The sequence below is a fragment of the Tamandua tetradactyla genome, chromosome 13 (assembly GCF_023851605.1).
Source record: "Tamandua tetradactyla isolate mTamTet1 chromosome 13, mTamTet1.pri, whole genome shotgun sequence".
Taxonomy (NCBI): Eukaryota; Metazoa; Chordata; class Mammalia; order Pilosa; family Myrmecophagidae; genus Tamandua; species Tamandua tetradactyla.
In genome coordinates, this window is record NC_135339.1 from 52,587,168 (window position 1) to 52,609,211 (window position 22,044).

The 22,044-nt window shown below is 37.2% G+C and overlaps 1 protein-coding gene across 1 annotated transcript in view; it reads right to left on the reverse strand.

The window, feature by feature from the left end:
• KIF11 (kinesin family member 11) overlaps positions 1-15,393 on the reverse strand; it is a 79,328-nt gene extending 63,935 nt beyond the window's left edge. The window contains exons 1-6 of the mRNA XM_077125428.1: positions 15,028-15,393; positions 11,268-11,400; positions 10,914-11,011; positions 7,607-7,685; positions 6,369-6,554; positions 6,126-6,250 (exon numbers count right to left, since the gene is read on the reverse strand). Coding sequence (XP_076981543.1) covers positions 6,126-6,250; positions 6,369-6,554; positions 7,607-7,685; positions 10,914-11,011; positions 11,268-11,400; positions 15,028-15,104 — 698 coding nt within the window. The 5' untranslated portion in view covers positions 15,105-15,393. The remainder of the gene's footprint in view (positions 1-6,125; positions 6,251-6,368; positions 6,555-7,606; positions 7,686-10,913; positions 11,012-11,267; positions 11,401-15,027) is intronic.
• Positions 15,394-22,044: the final 6,651 nt, after the last annotated feature.

The following is a 22,044-nucleotide window of genomic DNA, read 5'->3' on the forward strand; positions in this document are numbered from 1 at the left end:
AGGGAGAAATTAAAACATTCTCAGACAAAAAGTCACTGAGAGAATATGTGATCAAGAGACCAGCTCTGCAAGAAATACTAAAGGGCGCACTAGAGTCAGATACAAAAAGACAGAAGAGAGAGGTATGGAGAAGAGTGTAGAAAGAAGGAAAATCAGATATGATGTACATAATACAAAAGACAAAATGGTAGAGGAAAATATTATCCAAACAGTAATAACACTAAATGTTAATGGACTGAATTCCCCAATCAAAAGACATAGAGTGGCAGAATGGATTAAAAAACAGGATCCTTCAATATGCTGTCTACAGGAAACACATCTTAGACCCAAAGATAAACAGAGGTTGAGAGTGAAAGGTTGGGAAAAGATATTTCATGCAAATAACAACCAGAAAAGAGCAGGAGTGGCTATACTAATATCCAACAAATTAGACTTCAAATGTAAAACAGTTAAAAGAGAAAAAGAAGGACACTATCTACTAATAAAAGGAACAATTAAACAAGAAGAAATAACAATCATAAATATTTATGCACCAAACCGGAATGCCCCTAAATACGTGAGGAATACACTGCAAACACTGAAAAGGGAAACAGACACATATACCATAATAGTTGGAGACTTCAATTCACCACTCTCATCAATGGACAGAACATCTAGACAGAGGATCAATAAAGAAATAGAGAATCTGAATATTACTATAAATGAGCTAGACTTAACAGACATCTATAGGACATTACATCCCACAATAGCAGGATACACCTTTTTCTCAAGTGCTCATGGATCATTCTCAAAGATAGACCATATGCTGGGTCACAAAGCAAGTCTTAACAAATTTAAAAAGATTGAAATCATACACAACACTTTCTCGGATCATAAAGGAATGAAGTTGGAAATCAATAATAGGCGGGGTGCCAGAAAATTCACAAATACGTGGAGACTCAACAACACACTCTTAAACAACAAGTGGGTCAAAGAAGAAATTGCAAGAGAAATTAGTAAATACCTCGAGGTGAATGAAAACGAAAACACAACATATCAAAACTTATGGGACGCAGCAAAGGCAGTGCCAAGAGGGAAATTTATTGCCCTAAATGCCTATATCAGAAAAGAAGAAAAGGCAAAAATTCAGGAATTAACTGTCCACCTGGAAGAACTGGAGAAAGAAGAGCAAACTAATTCCAAAGCAAGCAAAAGGAAAGAAATAACAAAGATTAGAGCAGAAATAAATGAAATTGAGAACATGAAAATAATAGAGAAAATCAATAAGACCAGAAGTTGATTCTCTGAGAAAATTAATAAGATTGATGGGCCCTTAGCAAGATTGACAAAAAGAAGAAGAGAGAGGACGCAAATAAATAAGATCAGAAATGGAAGAGGAGACATAACTACTGACCTCACAGAAATAAATGAGGTAATAACAGGATACTATGAACAACTTTACGCTAATAAATACAACAATTTAGATGAAATGGACAGGTTCCTGGAAAAACATGAACAATCAACTTTGACTCAAGAAGAAATAGATGACCTCAACAAACAAATCACAAGTAAAGAAATTGAATCAGTCATTCAAAAGCTTCCCAAAAAGAAAAGTCCAGGACCAGACGGCTTCACATGTGAATTCTATTAAACATTCCAGAAAGAATTAGTACCAACTCTCCTCAAACTCTTCAGAAAAATCGAACTGGAGGGAAAACTACCTAATTCATTCTATGAAGCCAACATCACCCTCATACCAAAACCAGGCAAAGATATTACAAAAAAAGAAAACTACAGACCAATCTCTCTAATGAATATAGATGCAAAAGTCCTCAATAAAATTCTAGCAAATCGTATCCAACAACACATTAAAAGAATTATACATCATGACCAAGTAGGATTCATCCCAGGTATGCAAGGACGGTTCAACATAACAAAATCAATTAATGTAATACACCATATCAACAAATCAAAGCAGAAAAATCACATGATCATCTCAATTGATGAAGAGAAGGCATTTGACAAGATTCAACATCCTTTCCTGCTGAAAACACTTCAAAAGATAGGAATACAAGGGAAATTCCTTAAAATGATAGAGGGAATATATGAAAAACCCACAGCTAATATCATCCTCAACGGGGAAAAATTGAAAACTTTCCCCCTAAGATCAGGAACAAGACAAAGATGTCCACTATCACCACTATTATTCAACATTGTGTTGGAGGTTCTAGCCAGAGCAATTAGACAAGAAAAAGAAATACAAGGCATCAGAATTGGAAAGGAAGAAGTAAAACTATCACTGTTTGCAGACGATATGATACTATACGTCGAAAACCCTGAAAAATCCACAACAAAACTACTAAAGCTAATAAATGAGTACAGCAAAGTAGCAGGTTACAAGATCAACATTCAAAAATCTGTAGCATTTCTATACACTAGTAATGAACAAGCTGAGGGGGAAATCAAGAAACGAATCCCATTTACAATTGCAACTAAAAGAATAAAATACCAGGAATAAATTTAACTAAAGAGACAAAAAACCTATATAAAGAAAACTACAAAAAACTGCTAAAAGAAATCACAGAAGACCTAAATAGATGGAAGGGCATACCGTGTTCATGGATTGGAAGACTAAATATAGTTAAGATGTCAATCCTACCTAAATTGATTTACAGATTCAATGCAATGCCAATCAAAATCCCAACAACTTATTTTTCAGAATTAGAAAAACCAATAAGCAAATTTATCTGGAAGGGCAGGGTGTCCTGAATTGCTAAAAACATCTTGAGGAAAAAAAACAAAGCTGGAGGTCTCGCGCTGCCTGACTTTAAGGCATATTATGAAGCCACAGTGGTCAAAACAGCATGGTACTGGCATAAAGATAGATATATCGACCAATGGAATCGAATAGAGTGCTCAGATATAGACCCTCTCATCTATGGACATTTGATCTTTGATAAGGCAGTCAAGCCATCTCACCTGGGACAGAACAGTCTCTTCAATAAATGGTGCCTAGAGAACTGGATATCCATATGCAAAAGAATGAAAGAAGACCCATATCTCACACCCTATACAAAAGTTAACTCAAAATGGATCAAAGATCTAAACATTAGGTCTAAGACCATAAAACAGTTAGAGGAAAATGTAGGGAGATATCTTATGAAACTTACAATTGGAGGCGGTTTTATGGACCTTAAACCTAAAGCAAGAGCACTGAAGAAGGAAATAAATAAATGGGAGCTCCTCAAAATTAAACACTTTTGTGCATCAAAGAACTTCATCAAGAAAGTAGAAAGACAGCCTACACAATGGGAGACAATATTTGGAAATGATATATCAGATAAAGGTCTAGTATCCAGAATTTATAAAGAGATCGTCCTACTCAACAACAAAAAGACAGCCAACCCAATTACAAAATGGGAAAAAGACTTGAACAGACACCTCTCAGAAGAGGAAATACAAATGGCCAAAAGGCACATGAAGAGATGCTCAATGTCCCTGGCCATTAGAGAAATGCAAATCAAAACCACAATGAGATATCATCTCACACCCACCAGAATGGCCATTATCAACAAAACAGAAAATGACAAGTGCTGGAGAGGATGCGGAGTAGAGGCACACTTATCCACTGCTGGTGGGAATGTCAAATGGTGCAACCACTGTGGAAGGCAGTTTGGCGGTTCCTCAAAAAGCTGAATATAGAATTGCCATACGACCCAGCAATACCATTGATGGGTATCTACTCAAAGGACTTAAGGGCAAAGACACAAACGGACATTTGCACACCAATGTTTATAGCAGCGTTATTTACAATTGCAAAGAGATGGAAACAGCCAAAATGTCCATCAACAGACGAGTGGCTAAACAAACTGTGGTATATACATACAATGAATATTATGCAGCTTCAAGACAGAATAAATTTATGAAGCATGTAATAACATGGATGGACCTAGAGGACATTATGCTGAGTGAGTCTAGCCAAAAACTAAAGGACAAATACTGTATGGTCCCACTGATGTGAACCGACATTCGAGAATAAACTTGGAATATATCATTGGTAACAGAGTCCAGCAGGAGTTAGAAACAGGGTAAGATAATGGGTAATTGGAGCTGAAGGGATACAGACTGTGCAACAGGACTAGATACAAAAACTCAAAAATGGACAGCACAATAATACCTAATTGTAAAGTAATCATGTTAAAACACTGAATGAAGAATGAAGCTGCATCTGAGCTATAGGTTTTTTTTGTCTGTCTGTTTGTTTGTTTTTTTTTTTTATTTTTCCTTTTCTTTTTTTTTTACTATTATTATTTTTTTCTCTATATTAACATTCTATATCTTTTTCTGTTGTTTTGCTAGTTCTTTTCCTAAGTCGATGCAAATGTACTAAGAAATGATGATCATGCATCTATGTGATGATGTTAAGAATTACTGATTGCATATGTAGAATGGAATGATTTCTAAATGTTGTGTTAATTTCTTTTTATTCTTTAATTAATAAATAAAAAAAAAGAAATATGTAACCCCTTCCCCTGAACAGAACTAGAAAACAATTACTACCAAAACACTACAAGATAAACACTGCTAGACTAAAAAGTGCTCAAAGTCTGCCTTATGTTAAATACTGACATTCAGCTTATATCTGAAGGAAGCAAAAAGTATACAGACAGAAGACATTTTTCCTTTCTGTATCACTGATATTTGGTGAACATAATTTTGGAAACAGGGAAAGACACACAAAAAAAGAAAAACAGACACATAAGCTACAGATCTAAATTATAATATTCATCTCACACTTTTTCTACCATCATCTACCCACTCCTAAACTAGGATTGTGGTGTTAATGCAATTAAGCATAGATATAAACTCTAATCTTGTTTAATTAATTTTTCCTTCTCTTTATCATACACATTCATAAAAAGAGATCTTACTACAGGTTATATCATACAAGAACCAGGGAGTGCTAAGAAAGGAAAAAAGAGAAAAAAAAGTAGTCCTAATATGCACAAAATTAGGAAATAGCAATTTTATATTTCAGAAAAAGGTAGAGGCATAAAATTTTAGCTAGTTTTCAGTCCATTCTTCTAGATTCTATTATCAAATTAAGTTATAAATTAATCATTGAATGAAATCTCCATTTTATTGGAATTGTAAAGCCATTACAGGCCAAATTTAATTAAAATTTTGAAATCACCCATAATTTCATGTTCTTAACTACTTTCACGTCATTTTCCTTCTTTCTTTAAATGCATGCATATTTTTATATAGTTGTAATTATAACTGTTATAGCATTTTATAGAAATTCTCAACTATAAAGGGCCAAATAAGTAAGTCATCTAGTCTTAACAGTCATTTTGTAACTCAGGGAACCAATACTTAGATAAATTGAAATACTTGCCCAAGTCACATATTTAGCTAACTGCAGAACTGGGACTAAACGCAAATATCTAACTTCAAATCAATTGCTCTTTTCATTACTCTGATGTTTCCTATAAAGATATCCTTTCCTTTCCAGCAGAAAGAAACGCCTCTCTATAAGTAAACTCTATTTGTAGCATTTGGGATTCATCCTAAAGAGACGCTATCATTATGTACCTTCCTTCCTATGAAAGCCATTGTTAGTGACCACTTGTCTCCCTACATTAAAATGAAACCATTTTAAAATGAAGCCATTTGACTTTTTTCTAAGCCTTATTCAAATCAGTCATTGGTTTTCAAACTATGTTCTTTCTAAGTATCCCTAGTGGTTCTACAAAAATGCCCATTATCATAAGGCTGAGGACAGAATCCTCTAAGCATCAAATCAACTACCATAGCCATATTTATTTATGGATTGCGTGGGCAGGCACCAGGAATCGAACCTGGGTCTCCGGTATGGCAGATGAGAACTCTGCCTGCTGAGCCACCACGGCCACCCTACCATAGCCAAATTTTAATCTGTCCTGTGCACTGGGCTCCCATATATGATTTCATCTGGGAAAAAAAAAAATCTGCTTAAGAAAAGTTTAATACTTCTGTTCTAATGCCCTCTCAGTAAATCTCCAGGTTAGCAAGGCTCCCTCCTTATAGGATATAATTCAATTGTCTCCAACTTCCTAATTCTTAAAAAAGAAAATGTGGTTGGAAAGAGATTGTGACTTTCTTACCTAGAGTACGCATTCATCAAAGTTGCTGCAGTTGTCCTTTTTGCTGCCCCCTTCTCCAAAATTTGATAAACTTCATCCTTGTTGTGTACTGCAATTTCTTCTAAACCTTTGATTATCACTCCCCTCTGAACAAAAGGGGAGTGATAAAAAAGCATCCATTTGAGTGCTTAAAATAGTATAATAACTTCTCAAAGCATCACATATTAAAATTTAAAGACATTTCATTCTCAAAGACTGAGATACCTTGTTACGGGGATCATCAAACATCTGTAGTCTCTCAGAAACATCAGTAGATGGATTAAGGAGATCAAAAAGTTCTTCATTATAGATTTCCAACAGAGACACTTTGACTGAAAATTCAGTTCCATTATCAGTAAGTTTCTCAAAAATTTGATGAAGGGTACGTGGAATTATACCAGCCAATGGATCCTGAAATTATATTAGTGAGGACTAAAGTAAAGGAAGAATTTACTACAGCAGTTAAAACACATGAGGCAAGAGCTTCCTTAATGGTATATTTAAACATAAGTATACCTAACAAGTTTGAAAAACATGAAACTGACCTAATGTTACAGAAGCCAAATCACTTACAATGCTCTATTCAACAGTAATTATTCTTCTTCCCACCTTCCACAAATCTCGACATTTATCAGCCAGCTTCATACCTGAGCATTACAGAAACCAAATGAACCAACCTACTTACAAAGGCAGGTTCAATAATTCTTTCCATCTTTCCTCATAAGAACAAAATGGCACAATTTTAATCAGAGGAATGGTCCATCTAAGAGTGTGTTCCCAAATTCTGATATATAATAGGACTGTTTCTCAAATATCCAAGTATCCTTAACAAAATTAGGATTCACCAAATTTTGAAATTGTGTTTTCAACCTATTCCATATCTCCTATGGTTATAATTCCATAACCTTTTTTCCATGTGTAAAGGAAGTTAAGGCCTCAACCATGTGACTGCGAGAAAAAAGGTTCCACCTAAATGTTAATTTAGAAAATTAACTTAGTCATTACAGTCATTTAAATTTAAACACATCTGATGGAGATCTTTGTGAAATAAACTTTTTTTATTATATTAAACTATTCAGTGATCCTGATTTCCTGAAAACTCAGTAATCATTAATAAAATACCATACTGCTCTCTGCTATACTAACTTTTTAAGAAATGACTCCCGCACTACAAAGCTCTTCCCTTCAAGCCTTACTTATATTCTACTTTCTTACAAAACTCTACTTCAACTATTCTGTCCCAAACAGACCCCTCTTATTTAACTGTCCCTAATGTATTGACTCTCTCTCCCAGCAAGACAGAATGTTTCTTAAACAGAAGCCACACCTGGTATAGTAATTAAATTCATGTTTTACATGGGTACTCTAATCTTTTCTATTTCAAGACAGAGCCCTCTACCAACTTTGATTCAGTTAAATTTCAGCCATTTTAGAGACAAAAGTCTGTCATAAGCAATAAATACCTCCTCCCAGGTATACTCTTCATTAGGTGATCTTTCACCTTCCATTGTAAAGGTTTTTCCAGTGCCAGTTTGGCCATATCTGTCAAGATTAACAAAAGTATCAAATCAAAAGCAAATAAAGATGGGAGAAAGATCAAAGGTAATGGTGGAGTTATACAGAAAAGGTCAGGCTTAAAAAATGAGTATGAGTGCTGGGTCATTATACTGATATTTCTTTTGGCCTCCAGCAGTACCTTCAAGCAACTAAAAATAAAAGTCTGAAACTGTGGAAATGTAGCCCATACTGGACTCTGATATTTGTTCTACAACTAATTGTTGTGATGTACTTTGAAATTTATTGCTTTTATATATCTATTATTTAAAGAGAAGGAGGAATATAATGGAGAAGATAGGATTTAACAAAAGAGTATGATTGCTGAATCATTCTATTGATATCTTTGTTGGTCTCCAGTGTCTTGGAGCAGCCAGAAGAAAAAACAAAAAAATCATGGAGCTGTAAACCACACCAAATTTTAAAATCTGTTCTATAACTATTGTTAACACGCACTTGGAAATTTATTGCTTTTTTTGTATATATGTTATATTTCACAATTAAAAAGTTAAAAAAAAAAAGAAAATAAGCAAATACACTATAACTCAACATCATAAAGATAACCTAATTTAAAAATGGGCAAGGAAATGGGGGAAAAGAAGTGTAATCAATAAAGTATCAGCGGCAGAGAGTTCAAATAGAGTTGAGAGGCTACTTTGGAGGTTGCTCTAATGCAAGCTTCAAGTACACCTTGCTACCTATCATAACCTGCCAACCCCCAGCCAGGACCATTCCAGTCAATCCTAAAGAATACCTAGGGCAATTTATAAGATTCCACAAGGGTTCCAGGCACTAGAGTAACTTTCCAGAAAACTACAACCTCCAGATGGGTCCCTGGTCCAGAAAAGTCCTGAAACCTAGCTCAGCCTCTCTAGAACATCAGATAATTCCATCTCCCTACCCCATATCAGTGACAGACCCTTCCAAAATATCAAAAATTTAGAATTGCTATAGCCCAAACAACCCCAGTGAGAGGTATGGAAAGATCAAAGGTGATGGTGGAATTATATATAGAAGAGATGACATAACAAATGAATATGAATGCTAAATCATTAAACTGATATCTCTTTTAGTCTCCAGTATTTTAGAGCAGCCAGAAGTAAAAACCTAAAACTGAAATTGTAACCCATGTCAAAGTCTGAAATATGTTCTACAACTAACTGTGGTGCTGTGCTTGGAAATGTATACCTTTTCTGTATATATGTTATTGTTCACAAAAAAAGAAGGAAAAGAAAGTCGATTGTGATAAAAAAAAAAAAAAAGAAGTAAGTCCTTGATAAAGTACTACAGAGAAGACAGGATTTAACAAATGGGTATGACTGCTGAATCATTATATTGATATTTCTATTGGTCTCCAGTGTCTTGGAGGAGGTAGAAGAAAAAAAGGAAAACTCATGGAACTGTAACCCATACCAAACTTTAGGATCTGTTCTATAACTGCTTGTGAAAATGTACTTGGAAATTTATTGTTTTTTTTCCATATTTGTTATATTTCACAATTAAAAAAATGGTCATGGTGATGAATATACTACTATAAAAAAAAAAAAAAAAGGGCCAGGGGTGCAAGGATAATTCAGTGGTAGAATTCTCGCCTGTCATACAGGAAACCTGGGTCCGATTCCCAGCTCATGTACTTTCCAAACAAACAAACAAGCAAATAAACTAAAAACCAGCCAAACAACAAAAAAAAAACTCAACAAATGGTGCTGCACTGAAGGATATTCACATGGAAAAAGAATGAAATGTGCCCTCCACCATATAACATACCAAAAAAATGGACCAAACATTTGAATAGACATTTCTCTAAAGAAGAGACACAAATAGCTAATAGCACATGAAGAGATGCTCAGTATCATCAGCCTTTAGGGAAATGCAAATCAAAACTACAAGCAATACCAACTTATACCCACCAGAATGACTATTATTAAAAAGAAAACAAGCGTCGATTAAGATGCAGAGAAATAGGAATCCTTGTAGTACAGTGTTGATATAAAATTATGTAACTGCTGTGGATGACAATTTGACAGTTACTCAAAAATTTAAAAATAGAGCTACCATATGATCAGTCAATCCAACCCAGGTACACAGCCAAAAGAACTGAAAGCAGGGATATAAACAAATATTTGTATACTGATGTTCATAGCATCATTATTCACAGTAGCCAAAAGGTGGAAATAACCCAAATGTCCATCAGCAGATGAATTTATAAGCAAAATACGTATATACATACAATGGAATATTATTCAGTCTTAGAGAGAATTGAAATTCGATTCATGCCACTACATGGATGATAGGTACGTTGAGTGAAGTCAGACACAAAAGGACATATATTGTATGATTTCATTGATATAGAATAGCTGAAATATCCAAACACATAAAGATAGAAAGTAGAGTACAGATTATGAGTGGGGGGGCAGGGGAATTAATGCACAGTGGGTTTCTGTTTGGAGTAATGGGAAAAGTTCTGTAATGGATGGCAGCTGAGGATAGCAGAACATTTTGAATGTGAGTAATCCCACTGATAGGTATGCTAGTAAGTGACTCAGATGGGGACGCTTATGTTGTATATATGTTTCCACAATTATAAAAAAGAAAAAGAGGATGGGCCACAGTGGCTCAACAGGGAGAGTTCTCGCCTGCCATGCCAGAGAACCACGTTCATTTCCCAGTGCCTGCCCACACAAATTAAAAAAAAGGAAAAGAGTAACTACGGAGACAATGACAATAAAATATAATACATGATCTGGACCAGATCTAATAATGGATGAGAGAAGGCCCAAAAGACAATACTGGGACACACAAAACAACTGGTATATAGACTAAGAGCTTTATATCAATGTTAAAATTCTTGAACTTGATAACTGTACTTGGTTACATAAATGAATATCCTCATTCTTGGGAAATGTACATGGAACTATTAAGTGTTCAAGGAGCTTATGTATACAACCTACTCTCAGATGCTTAGAAAATTGAAAAATAAATAGATTGATAGATCTAAATGGATATTTAGAAGGGCATGCAAAAATTAAAATCAGTTGATCTGGGTATCTGGTGGAAGGGTATGTTGGAGATCTCTGTATAAAGCTTGTATTGATTTTTGCTACTATCCTATAATTTTCAAAATTAAAAGTTTTAAGAAAAATTAATTTTTTTAAAAAAGACACCAATTACATGTCTATACCTTTTTATCAATTTGAAACATAGTGTTTCACTTACGCAAAGATAGTGCAGTTATAGCCCATAATAACTTCATCTAGAATTGGGCATACAACACTTCGGTAAACATCAATTTGTTTAGTAGATGCTCCAAAAACCTATGGAAAAAAGAAAAAATGTATATTTCTTTAAAAAAACTTTTTTTAAAACAAGAACTCAAAATTACTCATTTTAATAATTTTATTTTAAGTATTTTAACTCATTTAGCCCACTACAATCTTCAGACAACTCAATGCATAATTGAAATTTGTAACTATACCTTATTATAGGACTTAGGGGTAATGTGTGTAATTAGAAGGCTTTGGATTAATTGATAATCAAGAAGGAGTATCATTTTAAGAAGAAATTAAGTACCATATCAAAAGTATATGTTTTTCTTGAACTCTTGTCAGTCAATCCTCCAGTTCGTATACTAATTTCTTTTCGTACATGATCACATTCCACAACAGAATAGGCGTTAACTTTCCGCTCTGCCAAATTAAATGGTCTATGAAAAGAAACACATAAAGTTATTCTAGAACTCTTAGTTATCAGGATATCAAAGACATTTTCATTAAATACATTAGACAAATAAGAACACGGTAAAGTCCTGAATACTTTACACGGCTGGCTATGGAAATTAAATTATACTTAAGTGATAGCAAAATATTAAGGCTTTCAATTCCCAAAAATAAAATTTGTTGTTTCTCTTTTACTTTTCAAATGTATAAAATGTTACAATTCTGACAGTTTCTTAGAATAAATGCTAACTGAATTTTACTTATAAAGAATGCCAATCTTATTTTTCAGAATCCTATTTCCACTATTCTTTCAATGTTTGATCTGTATTATAATGCAGCAGAAAGAACATGCCAAACCTGTGTTCAAAATATTGAACTGCAAAGGGGTACTTGGCACAAAATAAAAATAAATGACTAATATGTTCAGCACTAACCATGTGCAAGGTACATTGTGTTCCAAGTGCTCCAAATGTTTTAACTTGCTTTGTCCTCACAACACTGTGAGGTTGGTACTTATTATCAGCCCCATTTCTCACAGGCACAGAAAAATGACATTGCCCAGTTACCCTATAAGTGACAGCTGAATTTTTAACCCAAGCAGACTAGATGAAGAGTTTCTCATTCTTCCAAATTGTCTAAAGAGGTACTTATCTTAAAAGAGTCCTTCCTCAGAGTCCTTCCCTTCACCCAAGCCTCTTTCCACACAATATGCCCCAACCAAGACCACATTAAATTTGTTATATGTTTCTATAGCCTCCTTTATGTACTGTCCTGAACATCACCTCACTTATTATCATTTGTTGTATGTCACTTTTCCCCAGGCTTCAGATCACTAGGGAAAGAAACAGTCTTGGATTTACTATTACCCCAGCACCTAGTATTATGCTTTAGCATACAGTAGGTACTTAAATACTTATTAAACTATACTGCTTAATAAATATCATCCTAACAGGAATGAAGGGAAAGCTAAAAACAACTGCAGTCCAGAGAGCAGCATCCATAAGATATTTATATACTTACCACATGTCTGAACCAAAGGGAGGGAATTACTCTGGAGCTGAGTTCATTTCTCCAATTGAGTATCTCCCATTTTGGAAGGAAATACCAAATAGAAAATTATCTTTCTCTTCAACTCTAGACAAGCCAAGCTGCTCTTTATTTCAAGACAAATATCTCAACTTCTCTTTCAGGACCAACTTACACTGAGGTAGGTCAAGAGTATCAGATAGGATGAATTGTTCTCATGCGGCTAAAGCTTTTCCTATTATTTCTGGCATCCCTAAGTCTAGAGGTGATTAAGCCACTTAATATCACTCCAGTTGTCAAGTCAGAGTATGAAAATCACAGAGATCAAACATTCCTAAGTTATCAAACTCCCAGAGAGGTGCTTTGGAAACTGTCTATACTACAAGAAAGTACTGCCAAGCTACTAATTTCCTATCCAGACTTCTCTAATCAGAAGTCATAAGGTTTCTGCTGATCATCCTAACAAACTCATCATTTAGTTGGCCTCTCTATAGTTATATAAAAATTAAAACACTCAAATGATGAAGGGAGATTGAGGACTTAAAAACAAAACTAAAGTCCTGTCCTGTGAAGTGCTAAATTAATCCATTCAACAAATATTCATCAAGTACCTATTACGTGATAGACTGTTCTAGACATTGGGGATATAGCAGTGAACCAGACTAAGTTTCTGTTTTCTGTGAGTTTTCATCCTAGTTTTGGGGGAAGAGTGGGATGAAATGATGAACAAATGAATATTTTAGGTGGTGATAAATTAGAAAAGAAAACAAAGCAGATTGGAGGATGGCAAGTGATGATAAGGGAAAATAGCTGAAATTCTAGGGTGATCAGGAAGGTTTCTCTGATAAGTTGACACTAAACAGAATCTAAAATAATAAGGGAGCCAGCCAATGTAATTATTTTGACAAAGACAGAGAACAGAAGTTGCAAAGGCCCTGAGGTAGAAGCATGGGGGATGTGCTTAAGGGAAGGAAAGAAAAAATATATGTGGGAGATGTGCGGATTGGCAGAGCATCAGAAAGATAGCCAGTTGCTAGATCATGCAGTGATCTAAAAACTTTAGCCTGTAGACCAAATCTGGCTGTTGCCCTGCTAGCAACCTAAGATCTGGTTTGTTAAAAAAAAAAAAAAAATCAGAGAATGTGTGACAAAGAGTGTATGAGCCAGCAAAACCTAAAAATGTTTACTATTTGGGTCCTTTCCTAAAAAGGGTCACCAACCCCTGAGGGTCTTCCCATTCACAAATTCTTTATTTACTAACGCTTAAGCACAAATACTTGCACTCAAAAGGCTATTTGAAAGAAGAAAGATTAACCTGAAAAGAAGAAAAAATGCTCCAATACTAAAATTATTGTAAATATCAGACACTGCCTAAGTGCATTTCATTGGTGATAGGGTAAAAAAAATGTCTTTTGAGGTAAGGCTTGAAATATGGGGGGATAAGAAACACTAAGTTCAGGATAATGGCTAACTCTAGGTGAACAAAGAGGAATTGAGGAGGGGTACACAGGGGGTTCTACCTGTAATGATGTTTTGCTTCTTAACCTGGGCAGTGGGTACACAGATATTTGCTACATTGTTCTTTACAAGTTTCTGTAGGTATGAAATATTTTGTAACAATAAAAAAGAAATCAAATTAAAAAATATATATACAGACAGTAATATGGCCTAGCTTTTTCTTCTCTTTTCTTTTTTTTTTTTTTTGCCTAACTTTAAACAGCCAAAATAATCTTAAAATTTGCATTTGTAACATGGGCTGTTGAAAAAAAAATTCAAAACAAGTAACTATTTAGTTGCAGCCCTAGAGTACAGCTGGTGAGTGTAAATTGGCTAGACTCAAGGTTATCACCAAATATCTTCTCTGGCACGTAGTTTAGAAATCTGGCTCTCACTTTTGATACTCAGATCGTCAGAGCTGAGTAATAGCCTAGGAAAGTCTGTGGGTATAGTTCTTTTTAATAAATTTTTTTATATTGTAAGTTCTAGATTTCCAAAAAAGTTGCAGGTAGTTGTACACATAGTTTTAAAAACAAAAACAGACATACAAAACATAGACCAGCAAACTGATCAAGACCGCTAAAAAGTTTAATAAATCATCTTTAATTAAGCACCAGTTTATACAAGTACGCTCTTCCTAGACTATTTAAAGGGAACAGACGATTACATTTTTAGAGGTGAAGGAGATGAAGCATAAGTGCTAAAACATCTGCAAAGTAGGTATGCAGTCTTATTTCCAAACTGACAAACCGAATGGAGTAGCACATAAAAGTGGAACCTAAATCTTTATCGGCAGTAGTTAAAAAAAAATAAGAATGCAATTTCCAATAAAGAACAAGGATCAAATTCGCCTTCTGATAGCAGTTTAAATATCATATTAATACAAGCACCCGTATTTTCTCCAAAACAGAGGCGATGACAATACTAATTTACTCCCTACAGGAACCTGGTGTCGTTTTTACGGAAGTGCAACTTAACCAAGGAAGGTTTGGCCCCCTCCAGGAATGCAAACAAAACCCCTCTCCCCGGACCGCCCTGGAGGGAGCTCAACAGCAAAGCCCGGGCGCCGCGAATCCTGCCAGTCACTCTACCTGCATCTCACCACCACCTGGATGTTCTTCCCCTTCTCCTCTTTCTTCTTCGCAGACGAATTCGGCTGGGACGCCATGACGTGCCGCGTCAAAAAAAATCAAGGTCTGACCGCAGGCTCGGACCCTGCGGGGTGCAAAGGGACAGGCGGCCGTCGCGCCCACCTCCCCGGCTGGGCCCTGACTCAACCCGGGAGAACCGACGCACGCAGCTCGGCGCCTCCGCTCTCCACCAGGGACTCTGACAGACCGCAGCTTCTGCCCAGGACCAGCCAAACTCGCCACCCGAAGTCCGAAAAACCAAACGACTACGCGCCTCAATTTGAAAACCGAGCTGAGTCGCAGGGCCAATCGCAGCGCGGCGGCGCAAGGCACCATGGGGCCGCGTTGTCGCGTGGGCCACGCCTCCGGGGCTGGCCTGCCGGGAAAGGAAGCTCCGCTGTAGGCGCCGCTGCGAACTCGTCATCAGTGCGGCAAACGCACGAGTAGAGGGCGTGGCGGTGCTGCGTGGCTTTCAGGTTCAGACTCAAGTTGCTACGTCAAACTCTGGCTGCGCCACTTGCCAACTGGATGTCTTTTCTCAAGTTATGTAACGTTTCTAAACCAAACTTTCCTCACTTGCAAAATGGAAGTAATAGTAATGGCCTCCGAGGGTTGTGGTGAGAATAAACTGCGTGTAAGAACGTACACTGTGTCTAGAACACAGCAAACGATCAGGAAGAGTGGCTGTGATGGTTTAAGTATTAGAAAATTGCAAGAGAGTGGTATGGGACGCACAGAGGAGAGAGGCCCAAACACTCTTTAGCGGTGCAAAACGAGCTCTGAAGGTAGCGGCAAGGGCTGTCTTCCGAGGGTAAGAAATAAGGCTCCCACAGGCACCAAGTCGTCATGAAATAGCCTTTAATGTCATTTTAAGAACTCTGAATTTACCCTTCATTACATGAACTCAAGCAAGAAGGCCAGATCAGATTTCCGTTTTGGAACAGCCGCTCTTTAGTGGTAGACGCATTCGGAGCGCTTCCCTCCAACCAGCAGGCGCAGCACTCGCCAGCGTCCCGAGGACTTCGCGCAATACCCGCCCGCCGTCCGCCTACGAACCCCAGCGTGCAGAGCTGCCCGGCCCGCCGACCTTTGGTGGCCTCGGTCTTTACGTACGTGGGTTATGGAAGTTGGTGGTGCTTGGGGTGACTGAGCCACTTCAGGTGTGGGTTCCGGCCCAAGAAATATTGGGCCAGGGCTCATAGGCGGCTCCTGTAGCTACGCTTCTGGGCCACAGAAACCTAAGGGCCACAGAAACCTAAATGTTTTCGTTTCTTAGTAAAAACAACGGCCTGGTGGAGAGGAAAGCTCTCAACTGCCCTCAGTGTTCCTCCATTGACTAACCCTCATATAACTTCGGTTTCTATGCACAGTATACCTACTTTCAATCTTCAGATCTCATCTGGACTTTCTCTTTAAAAAGACCTTTGCTGACCATCATATCTCAAGTACTTCCTTCCCATAATTTTCTATCTCATGACCTGTTTATTACCTTGATAGCACTTAATTAGCTGTATGTTGTCTCCCCAACTAGAGTATGTTTCATCAGAGACCATGTCTGTCTTGTTTACTGTTGTTTCCCCAATGTTCAATACAGAGCTGAATACTAAGTACCTCCTCAATAAATGCATATTGAATAACTGTAAGGCATTACCAAACCTCTCTCAGCCTTGTTTTCCTTATCTGTAAAATGGAGATGATAATTACTATTACTGTGAGTACTAAAAATAATAATCTGTATTATATGTCCCTGTGTCTGGCAAGTTGGGCAAAAAGTTGATTTCTCCTCCTTTCTTATTGGTAATTACTTACGCAGTGTAATACATATAAACCAAATGTATTAGCAGTCATTTGGTTTAAGGCAAAAAATCCAAGAGTCTTCTTTGAAAATAAAAATAGCTATAATTGATCTAGGGCATACAATGTGTCAGACTCTGTAATAAAGACTTTGTGTGCATCATCTCATTTAATCTTTGGAACCACATTCTGAAGTAGGAACTATTATTTCACAGTAGTTGATCAATAAATGGGTCAAGTGAGATTTTATTTATTGTCTATAATAAGACAGCTAATAAGTAACAATGAAGGAATTCAGAACTCTTTCCAATTCTAAATCCCAACCTATTAGCTACTGTCTTTCCCATCTAATTATACAAATGCATCCACTTTCATCAATCGCTTATTGATTGCTTACTAGGTACTAGGCAGTGAAATCACAGGCTGAATTATAGTCCTTGCCCTCAAGATTTTAGTCTAATGTAGATAGGGAGGGTCTTATGAACATTTATAGAAGTTTTGTTAAACTGAACAGACAGCTCTGAAATGTTATTTTATACTACCCCTTTGAATAAAGCTCAAACTGCACAGGATAATAAAATCTCTCTTAAAAGTCTATCAAAGATTGGAATGGAATTTTAGTTCTCTAAGAGTAGTTAACCTGGATTCTTCCCATGTGTTAGGTCCTGGGATTTCTCTTTCAAGAGATTACATGAGTATTGTACAGATGATTTTTAATTGATTTTAAAATTAAAGTAAAACGTGGAAATCATTATAAGTTAAAGTCTGACTTCTAACACATACCTAAAAAAGAGAAAAATGGTGTCTCCCTGCCCTATTTCAACCCAGTCCTTCAGACGTCCTCCCCAGAAGCAACCACTTTCAATTCTTTTAGCTGATTTTCTAACATTTGCACATTTCCATTTTTGTAGAGGATTTGTATATAGTGTCACCTTTTGATTAATCAATTTCAGACAATAGTTATTGACTTCTTGTTATAGTAAATGACTGTTTAGTTCTCAGACTTTACCACTCCCTCTGCTTCCTCTTCTTCATATACCTAATATTGCAATTTCTGGTTAAATTAAAAAATCAGTATTTACATTATTATGCCTATTCATAGCTGAGAATTTCAGTCTGGTGAAATATGTTCTTTCTTTTTGTCTATTCTTAAGTTAATTTCTCTGATTTGTTTGTTTAATTTTCATTGTACTTTTTCTAATTCTTCCTACAGCTTCCTCTCAGTAAAAGTTTCCACCAATTTAATCACATTGGTAATCTATCAGTTTCAAGTTTTTGCTAATTTGAGTGCTTTCTCTCTAGGCCTGGAACATGGCTGGCAAGCTAGGATTTCCCATCATTTTTATACCAGAAATTCCATTTTGTCTATCTACTGAATTGGATCTCATGTATTCTGAATCTCATTTTGGCCCATCTTTCTTGAATTATTCTCTTATTTAGGTAGAGCACATCTCCGAGAGCTTCCTGAGATGTAGAGGAGAAAAAGCTTTTTTGGAACTTGCTTGTCTGAAAATGTTTTTATCCTAACCTGACCCTTGATTGAGGTTATATGTAGAATTCACAATTCTAAATATTTTCCATACCTTTTTCTTGTCTTGACGGGGGAGGGATGTAGGAGTATATTAGTTTCCAATGGCAATGTAACAAATTAACTCAAACTTGATGGCTTAAATCACAGAAATTATTCTCACAGTTTTGGAAGCCAAAAGTCTGAAATCAGTTACAGTGGACTGAGATCAAGGTATCAGGAGGGCCACGCTCCCTCTGGGGGCTTTAGAGGAGAATCAATTCCTTGCTTCCTCCAGCTTCTGTTGGCTGGGGGATGCCTTGGCTTATGGCAACACCACTCCAATCTCTACCACCATGGTCACATTGCTTTCTCCTCTTCTTGCATGTCTAATCTTCCTCGACTTCCCTCTTATAATGATATATGTGTTTGCATGTAGGGCTCACCCCAGTAAGCCAGGATAACAGTCCATCTCAATGTCTTTAACTTAATCATATCTCTATACAATCCATTTTTTGCTAGTCAGGGTTCTCTACAGAAACAGAACCAACAAGAGAGATCTGTAAATATGAGATATATAAAGATGTCTCACACAACCTTGGGAATGAAAAAGTCCAAAATCTCTAAGGCAGGCTATAAAGCTGGTAGCTCTGATGAAGGGTCTGGATGAACTCCACAGAATAGGCTCGCTGGCTGAAGAAGCAGTGGAGGGGTGTCTCTTCTTCCTTAAAGCCTTCAACTGATTGGATTATCTCATTGTGGGAGACATGCCTTAATTGATCTCAAATGTAATCAGCCATAGATGTAATCAACTGACTGATGATTTAATACACCAGCCTTACTAGTTATCAACAAGTCATGAAATATCCTTGCAGCAATGGTAAGGCCAGTGCTATAACCTGACAACTAGGCATCATCACTTGGCCAAGATGATATGAGAACCTAACAATCACAGTACACTCCTTGTCAACTTGGCAGCTATACCCATCACCTTGAAATGTGTTTAATCTCTAAATAGAACACAATAACAGACGTATGTTTTATCTAACAATACTCAACTGTCCTGCATACAAGTGGAAATGTACTACATCTCTCCAGAATAGAGGGCAAATCCTTAGGTAACATTCACTCTTTTTTTTTTTTTTTAACTTTTTTTTATTAATTAAAAAAAAATTAACAAACAAAACATTAAGATAAACATTCACTCTTAAACTTCATATCCTATGACTTAAATATTATAACATGAGCAATACAACCTATGTCATAAAAGAGGAAAACAAGATATTTGCTTATGTACAAATGCAAATATATGCATAACAAAACAGGGAGGAAATATTCACACCATCACAGCCCTCATTTCTGTAAATGGTCACATGGTCGTAGTTCATATTTATCACTACCTCCTTCTACTACCCATTCCATGGTCCCTTTACCCTCAGCAAGCGCTTCAATTGGCTGTGGTTCTTTGCCTAATGGAGTGACCCAAACCTTCATTCCTGAAGTTTCTGAGCCATTAGTGGGCCTGCCTGGATTGGGTTGTTGTTGTTTTGCACTGACTTTAATCACACGGCACAGTAGTACTAAGAGACATGCTAGGAGATCTCATTATTAAAAAAGGAGATTTCTTTACTTCCATTATATGATTGCAGTTCTATTTCCCCTTGATAGTCAGGATCAATCACCCCAGACAGAGCAGTAGTCCCCTTTTGTGCCTGCTGATTCAGTGGTATGAGAAGTCCAAAGTGGCCAGGTGGCAGTCTTAACTTCCAGTTCAGTTGGAATCATTGTTGGGTCTCCTGGTAGGAACACTCCTCCTTTTGGAACTAAGACCTGTGGACCAGCAGAGCTTAAGGGTTCAAGGACAGGAGCAAAAATTTTCATATGGATCAATAGGTGAGTGGTGCCACTCCCATTTTCACTCCTTGGTTCCTAGACCCATGAATCCTGGCTATGGGAGAATATAGAGTGGATGCTGAAATTGGAGCATACACAGCCTCCTGGAGAACACTGCCCCAGCTCTACGAGGTATCACTACCTAGTTGGTACCATAATTTGGTCTTCAAAAGGCTATTCTACCCATGAAAGTCAGTAGAAGCCAGAAGAAGAAGCCAGAGAGAGAGAGATTGGCACATGCTGGAGGACTGCTATCACTGGAACGTTTAAGACTTTGGAGAAATTTTGGCCTTACCAACACCTTGATTTTGGACTTCCAGCCTCTGAAACTGTGAGCCAATAAATTCCTATTGTTAAAGTCAACCCATTCTATGAGAATTTTTAGAGCAGCCCTGGCAAACTAAGATAGAATTCATTCTGTTTATGTAGGAGATAGCATGCTATGAAATATCAGAGCTTATATAAATGTAATACAAATAATCGTAAATCTTAAAAAAAAAAAAAAAAAAGGCCATTCCACTGTTCCATTAACTTGGCTACCTCTGGATGATGGAGAACATGGTAAGGACAGAAAATTCCATGAGCATGTACCTATTCCCTCACTTCATTTGCTGTGAAGTGGGTTCCTTGATCAGAAGCAATGCTGTGTGAGTTATCATGACGGTGGATAAGACACTGTAAGTCCATGTATGGTAGTTTTTGCAGAAGAATTGTGTGCAGGGAATGCAAACCCATATCCGGATTATGTGTCTATTCCAGTTATAACAAATTGCTGTTTTTTCTTCCATGATGGAAGTAGCCCAACTTAACCTGGTAGCAGGTAGCAGGCTGATCACCTCAGGGAATGGTGCCATATTGGGGACTGAGTGTGGGTCTCTGCTGCTGGCAGATTGGGCACTCAGCAGCAGCTGTAGCCAGGTTGGCCTTGGTGAGTGGACGTCCACGTTGCTGAGCCCATGCATAACATCTATCCCTACCACCATGACCATTTTGTTCATGATCCACTGGGCAATGGCAGGAGTGGCTGAGGATAAAGGATAACTGGCATCCACAGGATGGGTCGTCTTAGCCACTTGGTTATTAAAACCTTCCTCTGCTGAAGTCACCCCATGGTGTTTATTCACATAGGTTACAAATATCTTCATGTTCTTTGCCCACTCGGAAATGTCAATCCATATACCTCTTCCCCAGTCCTCTTTGTCACCAATATTCCAATCATGCTCCTTTCAAGACCCTGACCATCTAGACAAACCATTAGCAACTGCCCATGAGTCAGTATGAAAACACATCTCTGACCAGTTCTCCTTCCAAGCAAAAGAACAACCAGGTGCACTGCTCAAAGTTCTGTGTACTGGGAGGATTTCCCCTCACCACTTTCTTTTAAGGATATCCCAGAATGGAGCTGTAGTGCTGCAGCTGTCCACTTTTGGGTGGTCCCTGAATGTTGTGCAGAATCATCTGTAATTCAGGCCTGAATTTTCTCTTCCTCAGTCAACTGACTGTTGGAAAGCCATAGCTCTAGGCTGGGAAACAGAAAATAATGTGGAAGGAGTAGGAGCCATGGGCATTTGGGCCACTTCCACATGTAACTTACTTGTCCCTTCAGGACCTGCTTGAGCCCTTTCTCTAATATACCATTTCCATTTTGTGATGGAGTGCTACTGTGCACACCCAACTCTATTGCTTGGTGGATCAGACAACACCCAGCTCATGATAGGCAACTCAGGTCTCATGGTAACCTGGTGGCCGATGGTTAAGCATTCAGTCTCTACTAAGACACAGGA